Below are 16993 nucleotides of genomic sequence, written 5' to 3' on the forward strand. Positions count from 1 at the left end.
AGATAGATAGATAGATAGATAGATAGATAGATAGATAGATAGATAGATAGATAGATAGATAGATAGATAGATAGAACTTTATTTGTCCCCAGGCAGAAATATGGCTCCTATAATAAATACATAAATAGAGAGAAAAATATATAAATTTACACACACAAACTTTGCTTTGAACATACACCAGATTCAAAGAGTAAAACCCATTCAGACACTGACTTGGGGGGGTTGATATTTATTACACAGAGGGCTAGTGAGGTAGATGTGAATAGCCTTTACTTACAAGGGCAATTGTTTAGATGAAAGACCAAGCAGTTTATTTATAAAATATGAGCCAAGAGTTGTAAAATGCATAACATTTTCTTTGTTGTTTCAAATATTCATAATTTACCCTTACTTTCATACTAAAAGGCTAAACTTACTACACTTTATTTGTCTGTCCATTTGCTAACCCCACTACCACCAGTACAAAGTGATGAGAGTGCAGAGTATATACCAGCAGAAATGAACCCTTGTCATCCACACTCACTAATACTAGCCCAGTGTTGAGTGGCCAGTTAACCCAACATCCCAATATTTGGGATGGGGAAAGAAAACAGCTCCTGCAGACATGTGGAGAATAAGTAAACCTCTTTAAATTGTATGACAATAACATTAACCATTGCACCACTGTGATGTAAATGTTGTAGTGTATATTATAACATGTGTAATCCTAAATGTGTTTTCTGGAAACTGAAGTGAGAACTTGTTCATTGCTATTTATTTCTCACTCAGTCTGTATATTATATATTATGATATATTCTTCTGGAGTTTTTATAAGTTTTTGTTTTCCCCAGAAGGCTTCAGGTAATGGGAGCACAGAAACAGGAGTATGGAGTCCATCAGATAAGTTGATTTGTGTTTTCTATTAAATAATACGACAGTCTCCATTTTAATACATTCTTGGTTATCATGGCATTAGAGTGGCAATATGCTGCATATTGTTTGAACATTTACTGTTCTCTACATACATTACTACTACTACTTCAAGGTCTACTCTGAAGAGACATTTATATTTTCTTAAAAGTAGTGCAATAAATAAGGAAGATCAATGCTATATTAATTATTTGAAACTGTAATAATTATAGTTTATCATGTGAAATTAGGCTACCAAAAAGTTCAAAGTTAATGTAAGATAACTTTCATAGCCATATAAGGATCTATTACCCATGATTGTTCACTTTATAGCACATTAAAGTATTTCACTACAATAAAGTACCTTACAAAAAAGAACACCCTTTAGATGATGATTTTGTTATTGAGTGACAAGTGTAAAAACATATTATATAAAGACAAACCAAATAAGAGTTTTACAGTACTTTTAAATGGAGAAACTGCCCTTTAAAAGTACACTTTAAAAAAAAAGAAAAGAAAGCTAGAGTGCTACTGTATTAATTATACAGTATTCAGCATATTCCAAAACCATTACATAATGCATACACGAAAAACTTAGCTTTTAAAATGATCTCCTATGGTGTTCAAGTAACTCTTTAAAGTGTATATATGGAAAAACAGTTTCTATTTCTGCATATCTCAAATAGCAATTGGACACTGGCGGTTTTGCTGTGTTCTATAAAGTGTACTACATGAAACCGACACAGTTTGCAAAGTTTTAAGTTCACTAACGTTTAGAATTCTTGAGGGAGAAAGGGTTTAGAATTGTTTTAGGCGGTAACTGTAACTAAAACAAAAGCTACATTTTGCTTCGTGTCTTCGAAGAAAGGAAACGTCTCATGTTGCACGGTCGAACACTTTACACCTGTTCACCTGGGCATGGACTTTCGAGGAGCCTCCTCCCCACCGCCCGAAGCCTTGCCGGTTCTGCTGGAGATTGGTCGACGTAACAGTTGTAGCTCCCTGTAGAGCGTGCATGCTGTCGTCATAGGCCTCGAGCGGCCGTCTTTTGTGTTCATTTTTCAATACCTATTGTTGTAGCAGCACTGCCGGGCGCTCATTGGTGGAGAGTTGACTACATTGAAATGTAATTACCTGCCCAGCTGCCTCTGATTGGATTGGTCTCGGTTCTCCACTTCAGCTCTGGCTGATAAGTTTGATTTTTGGCTGTAACTTTTCAGGAATGCAGTAACTTCTCAGCTGTTGAAGGTTGTACAAGTCGAAGCGGCAACAATGAAGTTGTGTGGGACTTTTCTCGGTTGGTAGAAAAATACAAACTTTTTAAAAACAATCTTTCTTTTTCAGGGCATTCTTGATAGTGGACTTTTGTAGTCTTTTTGAGGGAAAAAAGAGTTTGCAACGCAAACAAATCTGTGTGACGTGGACTCCACTAAATGCATTTTATTAGTTGCTCTGTGATAATTTTGAACAGTTTAAACAATTTTGATTATTTAACTTGCTTGTCTACATTGTTTCATCTTGACTGCATTACTGATTGTTATTCCTTTTCAATCTTTTACTTCTGCAACTACTTTTATAATTAATACTAGCAAACGGTATTTACTTCTGTTATCAAAGTTATTGTGTAACAAAATTAATCCGTGATAATCCGATGAAGTGAGGTTGCTGATTGTATCGACTGAAATATACGTTTACAATTGTGTTTAATTTAATAAATAGTATGTTGAATAATTGCAATCTGCATATTAAGTGTTTTAATCCAGATTTTACATAACATGTTTTTATAGAAATACAACAGTATAGCGTGAAGTATCCTACGAATTAGAAGAAAGGTGCAGGAAGTTTTTTTTGTTTGTTTTAATACTCGAGAAAAGCTTTGTTCCAGTTATTTGAGCGATAAATACTTTTTTTTTTTTTTGCTTAAAAATGAAACTCATAAAATACACAGTTTTAATAATTCTAACACTGACCTGTTACAGCTGTTCAGACCAAAAATCGTATTGTTTATAGACAAAGGAAAGTTTTGTTCCCTTGGGGATTTGGGCTACGTCCGTCACGAGAACTATCAGCACAATGTTAGCCTGAAGGCTTATTAGAAGTTTTTTTTTTTTTTTGTCTGTCGGCTTCTTCCATCTGCCAGGGGTATCTGCCGTGCAGGGCATCCCTCTCCCCAACACTTCAGCTGCTACCGTATGCAATATTTATGCTGACCAAAGCCCGTCACAACATAACTACAGCAGTAATTGTAGTCTGGAGTTCGGAGGTTGTCCATCTGCATCGGGGCTTTTAGAATTAAGTACAAAAAGTTTCATCCCAGCTGGTAACCGAAGACTCTGAAGCTCATTAACTATTCAAAAACTTTTAAGTGGTGTTCAAATTGTTGCACAATGACTATATATTTAAAATACATCACTTTATTATTATTATTGCACCATATTTGCTAATGTTTAATGATTATGTGCATTCTTTTATTAGTCAATCAAAAAAAGTGCAATTATATTTTACGGTAACTTTTTGTGTTGAATGTGGATTTACATAATATATATCGTGCAAGTATACTTATAAAACAGGATCGGATACTATTTATAAAGTACACATTTTTGCATTGATATCACATTGTTCATTTTAAAAAATGATAATGTATTAATTCTATTTTATTATCGTTTCTGAAGCCAAAAAACTTCATGTAATACATTCATACATTTGCATTTACTTACTTGGCTGACACGTTTATCCACGGTGACTTACAACATTTATGATACAATTGGTTTCCTTTCTTTTTGGTTTTCCAATTGGAGCTTGACGAACGTGCCATTGAATTTCTCAACAAAAGTCTTGGTTGTGTATCTATCTATCTATCTATCTATCTATCTATCTATCTATCTATCTATCTATCTATCTATCTATCTATCTATCTATCTATCTATCTATCTATCTATCTATCTATCTATCTATCTATCTATCTATCTATCTAACCTTATATGATTTAATTGTTAATTAAAACTTATAAAAGAAGTATTGTTTAATATATATATATATATATATATATATATATATATATAACAGGTCTATGATTATGCAAGAGTATCATTTGATCTTCCAGTTCGTACAGTATAAACAGAGTACGGGGAATCAATTAACTCAGTATGCCCTATATCACTATTTTACCTAATGACGAAGCAAGCATTGTAGATTACCCAGACTGTGGTTTTTTGTTTATTTCATTTCTGTGAGTTTTGCTGGGCCTTATAAGTATATTATCTATCTATCTATCTATCTATCTATCTATCTATCTATCTATCTATAACAATCATACATATACATACCTGTCTGTATATATGTATTTTTAAATTACACTGGGTATGCCTTTAGGCAATCATAAAAAGAGTTGTTCACAGTACTGATAGTGAATCAGTGGCGCTGTCCATGGTCCTGTCTTTCTGCTGAAATCATAGTTACGGAGAGCCTCCGTTAATAACACTTTGGAGAAAACCGTATATTTTATAGATACAAATAGTTGATTTAGAGGCGATTCAATTCTGTTCGATATATATTACAATTGTAAGGTCTATATTTTGTGAACCATTATTCTGCTATAGGCGCTTATACAGAACTAGCATGTAAATAAACTTTCAAGCATGGCTTGAGGGTCTGTTTGGATCAGCAGTCCTATACCAGTGTTATTTTGCTTTTTGTTTACTTTATATTGGCTTATGTTATGAATAAAATAGTTTTAAGCCTTATGCAGCACTGTAAGCAAAATCATGCTGATGTGTTGTGGACACCAGTGATTGATTTCAGCTTGGATGCATAACAATAGAGAGGCAGAAAAAATTATGCCTGCTGCATGAAGATAAGAATTTAATAGAATTTCTGAAAGGCGAAGGTTAGCTTCTGCATATTCCCTGCATGCATCTTGTGGAAGCACAAGATAAAGGATGGCATTTGAAGAGAATACCCTCAAATGGGTTGTAATGAATGGTTGTCATTTTCACTAATGGTTACCAAACAACAAAAGAACTGATGCTGTGTGCAGTATTTAAGAATAAGACAAAGTTTTAGCTTTTTCTTGGCAGAAAAAGACGATTTAAATTACAGTCATAGCTGATTTTTAATAAATATGACTTGAAATGTTGAAATTCTGGTAATGTTTCTCGTTTAAAATTTTTTATATTATTTTGGGACTGACCTTGGAAGTAGGCTAGACATAGCAGAAACATTTACTGTTTAAGTGGGTGCATTGTATGAAGAAAATAGCTTTCAGATTAAAGCATTAAATACGTTTAAAAAAATATATGATAGCTAAAATAAAACAATTGGCGTTGTTAAATGATCAACATAACTGTCTGCAAGAGTTAAAAATTAATCTTGGCATAATATTTTTTACACCGAAGTATATATTTGCATATTTGTCAAATAGACGTTTCATAAAGATATATACGTGTTTGTGTTAACTGTCTTATGTTAGTATGCACTAGCGAAAGCAACTCCCTTCAAAATAGTTTTTGGTAAAATCGTAAACTTTTACATTTGTGTTGTGATAAAGAACGGAAGAAAAAGGGGCAGCTACAACGCCCCCGGAAAAATAACGCAATCCTCTTTATGCATATATCCTAACCCAGGACATACATCAATTCCCTGGCTGCCAAAGTGCTCATTGTGAGAATTATTGGACTGTACCATGGGTAAAGCATTGCATGGGTAAGGTTTTCAATGACAGTCCTGACATATGCAACCTTTGGAGACAGAAGATCGTGAATATTAAATATTAATCAGCTTGGATGAATTAACTACCTTCTGTTGCTCTTTGTTCCATTGGAAAAAAATACTTTTTACCAGCGTTATTTTTTTTGTTTTTACTTTTAGCGATCGTCTCGATGTGGTATCATCCTGATAATGCCATACAGTAAAATCCATCTCTAAGTAAACAGATATAGAGTTCAACACCGCCGTGGGTTTCTGGGTACAATTTTTGCATTGGGGACTTGAATGGGCTTCTCAGTTTTTATGACATCTGCCTAATGAGCGTGCTTGTTACGTTAATACTAAGGTAAAGTTAGGGAGCTTGCCAAAAAAAGATCGCAGAGGTATCAAGAATTTAATTTTGCCCATATACAATGCTCATTGATTCACAGTGGGCTGCCCTAGTCCAGCCCAGATATAAATTTTACTACAGTTTTCCGTGATGTCATTGCAAGGGGTGGGGGGTGGACAATGCTTCATGAGGGAAAGGTAAGTCAATATTACGTTCTCTCGCTGACAAAGGCAAATGAAGCCATTTTTTTCTGCCTTTGAATAAATAACATTTAAAGTCTTGGAAAGGAAACCTGCAGCGTATCGAATGGAAGACGTTGTCTTTGGTTTGAATAGCATCAGTAGTAAAACAGATTTGGATTCTATTTTTTCTTGGGATATTATAACATCCATTTAAGAAGCGTCGGATCTATTATAAGGCTTCAATATCCACTGTATTGCCAGGAGGAAGAAGAAGATAAAGACAGCTTCTAAGAGGAAGAGGCTTTCGATGTAATAGTCCTCGTAAGGTATTATTCCTGAATATTCGCTATTTTATTATTACTGAAAAGCAGATGTGTATTCCTTTGCACTAAACACTAGACGAATAAAATTTAAAAAACGAACTTGATAAGCATTTTCATTTACATAACCATCACAGGCTCTACAAAATATGTGCCGGTAGTAAGTTTATCAAATATGCTTTGGAAATATTGCTGATAAATAGCAGTGTAATATTGAATTCGCTTGTGTTAATGAACGACGACCTTTCCTACAGCAAAAGGTACTGCCGCTAAACGGAAATTAAAACTTTACATCGGTTATGTTCCCGTTATGAGAAAGTTGTTGATATATATTATTCTTTATTGAATATTTATTTGTTAAATGTGTTCGATTTGGAAAGGAAAAGTGTATGGAATAGAATCTGCTGATGATGCAAAAGAAGAGAACAGAAACTGCGCATCAAAGATGACATGAAAAGGCATTCTTCGGAATTATTCAAGTTGCGTGCATGTAAGAGGCTTGTCTTTAAATGGCTACCTTCTACTACAATTTGAAATACTCTGGTGCGTTTTTTTTTCCGACACATGTTAAGACAAACCCCAATAACTAAGTTACTCCTTTGCGTTTAATATCACAAATTCCATGCGATTGTACCTACGAAAACGTGAAAATGTTGGCGATCATTGTTACTCACCTCAAAAAATCACACTGAAAGAAACATTACACTAAAGACCCAGCTATGAAAATGAACGCTAAATTTTAAGGTTTGTAGTTTACAGTGTGGGCTATATAGAGATCAGTTACAGTAATAAAAAAATACAACAATGTTTTTTTTTTCGCAGAAAAGTGCATTCGTTTCTATCAAAGCTGGAATTGTACATAACCTTGGATGTGGAAGTGTACTTTTTCAGCGTTGTTCACGAAAATACAGAATTTTTTTTTTTACTTTTGGGGCAGCCTGAACAATATTTTAAAGCCAAATATTCAATCTATTTTCCTTTTTGAAGCATTTTAAAACATTTTGGTTCATTCTTTTATCAGTTACTTCCATATGCTCGCTTTAATTAAGGGCAAACAATGGCCCTATAATACAAGAGTCAGACATACAGTATTTGGGTATGAAGGGGAGGGTTGGGTGGGGGTAGATACACTTCAATGAAGAGGGCAAAGAATTAAGATGCTGCTTTAGAACCGAGGCCCATAAAAAATGAGGGATCTTGTAACTAATTACGGTAGGACGGGCATTTCTGTGATCGAGTATTGCATGATGCAGAATGTGATATTCACATATGCATGCATGATGTTTAAAAGCATTATATGTCAGAAGAATTCAAAAGCCATATTGGTTATAGTTAAGAAAGTGATGCTATGTGGTTACTTTTATTTTGAAGCAAATAGTTCAACTCAGAAGTTAAATAAGTAAGAGGTCAGTAGGGATCATCTTATTGTCCTCGCTTTTGTTCCTAAATATTTGTTTCTTCACTATTCTTTGGCCTGTCTTGGGTCATTTTCCACCTTAATGTAATTGTTTAAAAATGCAGATCTTGTTTTTAGTTGTTAAGTAGTGATTTATTTAATGACTAGTAATATTTAGTACTTTAATGCATGTTGCATATAATTCATACCCAATTCATTGTGACAAAATTCCCTTTTTTCTGTTTCCTGAACATCAATACATTTACCAAATTGCAAATGCAGAACATCAACGAGTTACTTACAAAACATGTGTGAGTTTTAACTTACTGACCTTAAAAGCTGTTTAAGAAAGTGTAAGAGGATCCACTGGAAATATTTTGCAAATCTCAAGTATGCTGACCATATGACCATACTTGTGATTTGCCTGCAAAACCACATTTTAAATCTGTATAATTTTCATCAGTAACTTTTTATTTACATTTGCTGCAAATGCCATTAGGTGTGTGTGGGTGGGTGGACAGGGTGAGATGGTTGGTGTTATAGTGGAGGGAGAGGGTGCTGATCAGTTTCTTAGTTTTAATCAAAGTGTCTTTTAACTCTGACGCTACATCTCTGTTTTTGTAATATCCTTTTTATAATAACAGCAAAATGCTACTGCTTCTGCCAGGGGTTATGACATGGAAAATAATATGGTTACACATTAAGTGAATTATGGTTTGCACCATGTCTCGGTTTCTTAAGACTTTCGTGACAATTTTGCACGTGTTATTTGTTTCTGTTTACCTTTTCTGGTGTAAAATATTGTACAATGTGCCAGAGTGCTACACGAAATTCAATTTTACTTTTTTTTTCTTGCACCAAATTATGAACATGCCCTAATTATTAAAACAGTGTAATGCTAATGAGTGAATTGTGTATATGTTTTATTAATTTACAAAACAACGTTATTCGCGTTCAATGCTAGGCCGAAAAAATCTCTACGAATACCTAATGACACGTTCCGTGAGACCATTTTGCGTTTGGAATTGTATCGGCCGTGTGGTCTGTTTTTAAATCTTTAGATGCTGTTCCTGATGTGATGTCGGTGTTTCACAAGAAATTGACGTAGCATCCCAACTACGTCTCCGCTGCATACTTCGTATTACCCCAGGCCGTGACACAAAGCATACGATCGAGCAAAGAAAACCTGCTACATTGTTATACGTAGGGTAAGGAGTACTACTTGTGACAACCTCTAACTCCAGAACGAGACGTGGTGCTGTGCTTGTCGAAATGAGAACGCCCCCAAGTAAGTAGGAGGGCAAGAGAGCTCATTATTGTGGGGCACTTGTCTTGCCAAGAGCGAAGCCGTTTTGTTTCCTGTTGGGGCTTATGAACGTGATGGCGCCCTTTATTTGTTTGCTTAATTGCTCTAATGAATGTACCTTAATACGCGTCCATAGCAGTTGCAAAAGCACTGTTTTTGAAACCCACATTGTACGTGGAGACAGACCATGTGCCACAGGAACCACAAGGTGCAAGATGCAATAAACATGTCGTATGTAACAGCTGGGTCAAACAGCAGTTCCTCTGTCACAGAGCTCGCTCGCAGCCGACACGTTTGCAACTAAAGCTGGGGACACTTTCTTGACAGACAGCAGTAGGCTACGGCTCGCAGACGTCTCATATTGTTGGTCATTCTGGAAAGATTTGATATTTTTGCACCTAAGCACGAGTACATAGTTCAACAATAAATTGTACCCGGATGGTAGGAAAAAAGTATGAAGATATTTGTCATTGCTTACTATCTATCTATCTATCTATCTATCTATCTATCTATCTATCTATCTATCTATCTATCTATCTATCTTATTTATTTGTCGATTTGCCGCGTTTCCAGTGCTGACTGCTATGTCATGTCTTGTGTTAAACTGTGTATTGTTCTTTCAGAATTGAAAACGACCCGTTGTTTTTGCTTTTTTTTGCGACTTTTTGTTGCTAACGTTTTCATTTGCACTAGAGCACTTGAACCACTCACACTGGCTGACATATTTACATGAATGTATTTCTCCCAGTGTCTTCATATTTTGCTATCCTTGCAAACAGCACAATGTGTGGTAAACTCAGATGTCAAATGTGACAGTTTGTTAGAAAGTTGGAACAAGTCTTTAAAAATGTCAAACTGACATTCTTCCTTAAATAATCAGTTTTTGCAGTCAGTTTTTAAATGCTCTTTTAAATAATAGATTTTTAGATCATTCTTAAAATAAAAAAAAATAATGTTAGAAAAGAAGTGTGTGGGGAGTGGGGTAAGTTTAAGATTTTAAGAAAAGTAATTTCATGGATTTAAGGAAGAGAAAACTATGCTTCAGTTAAACATTTAAAAAAAATATATGAATAAAAACATAGTTTTAGAACTTTTCACAGTCAAAGTTGCAAACATTTATTGTAATGTTTCTGCTCTAATCGGATTTTAATTTGGTTTTCGCATTACCCTGCCTTGTACTCCAGCAGGTGCACACCTGTACAGAGTGTGAGGGGGTCAATAAACGAAGTGAATGTAAGAAGGGCATCAGGTCTTTAATAAAGACGTAGTTTACAATGACGGTTTTGTAACTGAGAGGAGTGTGCATACTCACCCCATGTTTTACCTCATATGTCCTGTCATATCACAAACACCTGCAGCTCTAGGTTTGTGGGAAAGTGTACATTTTGGCAGTCCCACCCAGGGTAGGTTCCAGACTTACACGTGATGTTGTTGGGTGGGGTTCTTTTCCCTCCACTTCCGGCAACCAAGCTATGGAACAAGTGGGTTAAAAAAATGTAATGGATAGTTTCACCAAATAGAAGCAGATAGGGCACTTGAAATCTGTATGTTTTAGGGCTTCTTGTATGCTTACCTGAAGCTAAATATTTTCCAAACAAAAGATCTTCTAATTTTATAACGATATAATAAATCTTTTTTTTTTTTTTTTTTGGAAAATGGTCATTCTGTTAAAAGTATACAACACCATAATTTTCTTTGCCTAATTCTGTCACTTTGTTTTTCTTTGTTATGCTAAGTGCCCAAGACAATAATTTTTCCCTTCTTTCTAATTACATAATATTGCATTTAAATCCTGCCTACACAACATCTGGATCTGCTCTGGATTTTTCTTTTGTGGATGTTTCCTTTTCATTATTACTTTTTATATACTTACACTTCATGTTGATACATTTACATTTGCTTATTTATTTTGGTAAATGTGAAGAAAAAAAAGTAAAATGAACATTAGGATGGGCTTGTTGGTGCAGAGCTTATTGATACATTTACATTTGCTTATTTATTTTGGTAAATGTGAAGAAAAAAAAGTAAAATGAACATTAGGATGGGCTTGTTGGTGCAGAGCTTAGCACCACCACTTCACAGCTCATCTCACAGGAAAGTCAAATTAACCTGCAAGCACAGCTTGTGTGAACTTTGTGCATTAACCTCATTTCAATGGAGGTTTTCTCAGATCCTCCATGTTCCTATCACCTCCCATTTAGGCTAGATGGTGACTGTATAAAGAAGTGTGTGTATCCGAGTTTCTTTCCTGCTTTGTACTCATTGCCTTTGAGGTAATATTCACTCCCTTCACGATAATGCATTAGAGTCCAAGATTTCTGGATATAAATATATGAAAATCACATTTCTATTGAAATACCACACAAAGAATTGTCTTGCATATTTCCTTATAAACTATTCCTGTGTCTGGTAAAAATAAGCCAGTTCTCCTTTATGACACCAATTGGTGGCAAATGTAATATCTAAGCAAGCCATTATTGTCTTTTTATGTTTTTTTAATGTACAGTTGGGGAATAGAGAAAAACATGATTTTAAATCATATGTTAAATTTAATACAAACTGTATTTATCATCTAGCACATGCATTTTTAAATACTTATGTACTTAAGTCTTAATATAAAAACAATAAGCATGCTTCTTACACAATAGATACATTAGTCTCCATTGAAGCAATAAATCACACTTTTGTCTGCCTCTTAAACAGTAAACTTTAAAACAAAACAAAATATTGTTTAATAGGAACAAGCAATTACGGTATTATTTATATGAACTTGGAAAAAGAAGCATGTGGATTTGTGTAAGCATTCTCAACTTTTCTGTCTTCTAGTCAAATCCGCTTTGCACCTGTTTACTTCTGAACCTTAGAAGCATAAGTGTAAAACTGTGCAATAGAAAATCAGTAGGGATGTACCTGCCACAATATGTGTATCTTTAAATGTGTAAAAAGGACAAACCTCAAATTGATTTAATTGTAGAATACTGCTTCTTGTTCTTGTTTTATTTTGTTTCTCTGTGTGTTCCCATCTGTGTGGAGAGCAGTCACCAGTTGTATTCATAGAGTTTCCTGTGTTATCAGTGAGAGTAACAGATGGAGGTGCAGGGATACTGCTTTCAGGAAATTAACCAGATTGGAAGGGGGTAGACAGATCAGCCTACCTGGTGTTTCTCTTGGGAAAATAAAATCAAAATGAAGGGCTTACTTGTGTAGACAAACACTGAGGATAAAACCTTAAATCATTAAGAAGCAACATGTACTCTATTTAGCTATTAACTATAGTCTCGATATAACAGAACATTTTCTGTTAACACTTACGATGCTGTGTGTGATATTTAGTTTTAGAAGCCCTTAACTGTCAACATTTTACATATAATGTGTTGTGATTTTGGAAAACCTTTTCATAAAAAGTGATGGAAATGTGTTTTCTTTCTGCTATTTGTAGCACCCGTATACTTTTACATATTGTATCTGTTTTGTGCAAGTCACTGTACAAATAAAGGTGCCAAAGTGGTTCTGCAGAGCGATGCCATTAGGGAACCATTTTTTTAGTCCCAAAAAAGAATCAGACACATGAAGTTTCTGGAAAGAACCTTTTATTTAGATCTATAAAAGGCCCCATGAACAGATGACAGCAGATTTTTGAAACACCAATGGGTTTCTGGCTCTAGAAGAATTCTTTTTGTGTACAATAACACAGACAGAGTTCCTTCTTTCTTGATCTGTTAGTGTTCTTCTAGCTAGCCTGTATTATACATTAAATATGTCCGGTTAGTTTACATATAAGGAACCTTTCAAAGCCCAGAGAACCAATTTCAGATGCTAAGAACTGTTCACAGAATAAAATGTTCTGTACTCAAGCAGTAGTTCTACAAGGTACCACGCAGCACAGTAAAGTGCCATTAAAGAACTGTGGTTTTTATGTGTGTTGGAGGGTGTGTGGTCTACATATTTTAATACTAGGGTGAATGCTCATTTCACAATGAAAAATACTTTAGTTAGAAACACAAACATATTACATTAGTAATATATTTCAACTTCTAATATTTTTAACTCGTGGTGATAAACAGCAACTATTTTTAATAGATAACATTGTGCCATCTTTTTTGCTACATAGATTTAAGCTTAACATTTCTTTTGCAAAAAGTTCAAAATGACCAGCAGAAGTTTAATGTTTCAAATAAGTCTGAAGTCGGATTGACAATATAAAAGCAAAACCACAGCTCTACTGTCAATACACGTATTAGTTAATGGATGTAAATTAAAAACGATAAGGTTCTTTAAAAGTTGAACATGTTGTTGCTAAGGCTTTTTTCTACTTTCTTCTTTTTAGAAAATGAATTTCGAGGTGAGCTGCTGAATCAGAGGTGGACACGAGGAGAAAGACTCAGCAGTTGTGAAGCAAGAAAAAGCCTACACTGCAAAGCCATCAAGGTTAGCAATAATGCACTATGATTTTATTTTAATACTCTGCACACTGCATTCTCATACCATGACATTTATAATTTTCTGAAGCAATAGAATCAAACCCTGAGAATAATAAATCATTGACATGCTGGATTATGTCTGCTAAGCAGGTCTGCAAGGCATACTATATTTACAGTAACATTATGTAATATGATATTAAGTTACTTTATACAAACATGAACTTTCTGCTACACTTTACTGTTTATTTTCCTCTATTTTTAAGATATTTGAGTTTTACACTCAAATACAAAAAACTCATACTGTTGAATGCTGGTGTGTCACGTTTGCCTTTCTGAATTATAATCTATGAATGTGACATCCAGTGGAGGAAAACTTGACCCACACAAGTGGAGCCGACTGATCACACTTTTGTGTGTTTGTTACAAAGCAGTTTGAAATGCTATTGATAGATATGAGGGTATGAAAATTATATATTAAATAAAAATAAAGTATAATCTAAACTTGTACTTTAACTGAGAACTGTTCACAGTGCTCTGCACCTGCACTCAGTGAAGAGCGCTATAAGAAAAGTTTTATTGTACAGAACAATGGCCACCCATAAGATCAATTATTTAATATTTGTGTTCTGCTAGTGTTTATAAACTATTACTTTAATCACATGATTTTTATATCAACCTTTTGTTGATGTTTATAACCAGCTGGAGTTCATTTTAGTTACCTCCTGGTTCCATGATTTCTTGTAATTGTCTAAAAACACCTTATCATAACCCAACATAACATAAAGTTGTCAAGTTCGTATAATGCTATTACATGAAGTGTCATAGCCTAGTGTGAGCATGTCTTTTGATAAACTGAATTAAAATTCCTTCTTCAGTGGGGTTCTGCTTTGTGTCTCATGTTGTCTTGAAAGGCTGCAGCTTGCAACTCTGTGTAGGAGAAAATAGGCTCAGATTTTAGGTGGATGAACATGACATCCATTCAACTGTTCATGGGCTCCCTGTGACCCAGACGTAGATTAAGCCTGTTCAGGCAATAGACAGATGCCTACAGGAATAATTCAAAAAGCCTTTACAGTTTTCTGTGTAAGAGTCTGCTTACTGCCATTATTGTATAAAACATCTGTTGGTGCTAATTTTAAAAGCAGATACATAAAGTTGAAATGTCATTTCACTACTGTATTAGAGAAGACATGTAAAAGCTTTGTATATACAATATTTTAAAGAATTAGGTAGTAGTCGTAGAAAAGTATGCAGAGATATATTGTTGCTAAGTGTTCTGAAAGTCTACGTTCACTTCATTGTATAATTGTTTTATGCAATTTTTCCATATGACCTCAGAGAAGTGTTTACTGGTTGCCAAGGACTGGAATGTTCTAAATTGATGCAAGATCGCACAATAGCAATAATAATTGATAATAGGTGTGTCGATTTTGAACCAGAGATTTAAAATCTTTCATGCAAACTGTGCCGACATCGCAGAGACTACAGTTACATTTCTAATATTGCATTATTTGACATTCTAGCCTACACTAGTGAAGCTCTTCATAATGCACAAATCTGCAAAGCCATAGAGTTATGAAGCTGTTTTAAATTTCCTGGAGTAATAACAGGTAGAAATAATTCACAGCACTGTCATCCTATGGTTCCACACTGTTACAGTGTGCAGTGATTTATTTTTCTTTCCGTCCTCTACATGCCTGCGTTTATTGTGGTATATAATCAAAATTTGTTGACTATTACTAAAATGAAATGGCAATCTTTCCTTTTCCCTCGATGTTGTTGCCTAGCAAAACCTGTACATTGTTCCAGGTTTTGCTTGTAAATGTGGAATTGGATAATGGCCTCATTTACACACAGGGTGCAGAGGCTGACCTTCTGTATGAAGTCATTGCCCCCAGCCAGAAATTTACATATAGCTGTCAGAATGTGAGTCTCAAAACCTTCCCGTCAGTATAAAACACAAAGAAGGACATTATTAATAATGTAAACTGAAGCCTGCAGGGACACAAGCTTTCTCTCGCTCTCTCTGTCTCCCTTGCTCTCTTTCTCACCACCAAAATTGCATCCTTTCCTCAAACCTTTTGTGAGAAATTGATGTAAATTTTTTGCATTTTAGATTATTTATTCATTTTGCTGTTTTTTTTTTTCTTTTTCTTTCTGTGTTTAAGATGCCGAATGTCTTAAAGTAACTCCATTGGCTGCGAGCTTTGAAAAGGTCAAGTGTTTGCCATTTTTTTAAATGGCAGATTGCAAAAGCAAATAAAAATAGAATGCAGTATCTCTAGAAATGCGGCATATTTGAAGAGTAAATTATTTTTCAGTTGGTTAACCTACCTTTTCCCAGTGTTCATTTTCCAGAAGGAGATAGAGGTGTTTCTTTCTAACTAAATAATTAAAATTGGACTGGTATACAGTACTCATTCTGTAACAAGCAACATGTATTTTATGAAGACAAGATTTCCAGTCTTTCTTTTCAGTTGGTGCCATTGCTGAGTGTATTTGCAGACAGTATGGTTAAATTTAGTTCAATAGCAGGTCCTATGTCTTTCATTCCCACAACTTTTCATTACACAGACTATTAGAAGAAGTAGATTGCTTCTAAAAGCCTGCAGTACAGGATACAAAGGCTGCTTGTTGTCCATATTAACATTCATCTAAACTGATCAAAAGTCCTATTTGAAGTGAGTACACTGCACCTGTACGCAGAGTCACTCAAAGCAGAACTGAACACACAGCACTTTTATGTAGCTCTCTTTTTAAAATAATTTATCTGCAGGAAGTGACAATTGCCAAAACAGCTCTGCTTAAATCAACTATGTTCCTGCCAACTTCACTCCAAATGTGAACAAAACCTCTAAGTGCATGGCTTTAGATGAACGTGGGGTCCCTAGTAATCAGAACTAATAGCCTTATTGTGTAAAAAGCATCAGATAGCTTAGAGTGTGGTAATTTTAAAAGCATAATAAATGGAATTGAGGCGTTCTGTGACACCTGCTCCTTTGTGCATAAATGGAAGCTGTGGCTCCACCAGGGCACCATGCTTGAAATTAGGAATTATAGTAATTCTTTTTTCTATTATATTTGAGAGTGTGAAAGCAGTAATGCAGTGATTGCACAAGCCTAAGCTCACTGTGCTCTCTGAGAGCACCTATTGGGTTCAGGTGCAATAAATTACAGAAATGCATGAACATATAAAATATTTATAAACAGTGAAATTTATTATGCAAGCATTGGCCTTTATCAAGGTGATTCTTTCCGTTGAGGCCATTTTATGATTCAAATGGGGAAAAAAAGCAAAACAGCAGGCATTGATCATGAAGTAAAAAATTTCAAATGGGGATTTTCTTTGTTGTTACCGTAATGAGTCAAGAAAGAATTATATTTATATCTGAATTATAAATAATGAAGGATGTAAAAATGGAGAAATGCATGTTTTTTCCAGTTA

General features: G+C 34.7%; 1 protein-coding gene across 6 annotated transcripts in view; it reads left to right on the forward strand.

Moving 5' to 3' along the window:
- The first annotated feature begins 1916 nt into the window (after nt 1-1916).
- LOC114659289 (myelin transcription factor 1-like) overlaps nt 1917-16993 on the forward strand; it is a 66526-nt gene continuing 51449 nt past the window's right edge. For 3 of the 6 annotated variants that reach the window (XM_028811695.2, XM_051932854.1, XM_051932855.1), the window contains exons 1-2: nt 1918-2185; nt 13455-13555. In XM_028811695.2, coding sequence (XP_028667528.1) covers nt 2161-2185; nt 13455-13555 — 126 coding nt within the window. In that variant the 5' untranslated portion in view covers nt 1918-2160. Of the gene's footprint in view, nt 2186-5868; nt 6432-13454; nt 13556-16993 lie in introns of those variants that run through there. The other 3 variants (XM_051932856.1, XM_051932858.1, XM_051932857.1) reach the window with 2 other exon arrangements.

This window comes from Erpetoichthys calabaricus, chromosome 10, assembly GCF_900747795.2.
Source record: "Erpetoichthys calabaricus chromosome 10, fErpCal1.3, whole genome shotgun sequence".
Lineage (NCBI taxonomy): Eukaryota > Metazoa > Chordata > Cladistia > Polypteriformes > Polypteridae > Erpetoichthys > Erpetoichthys calabaricus.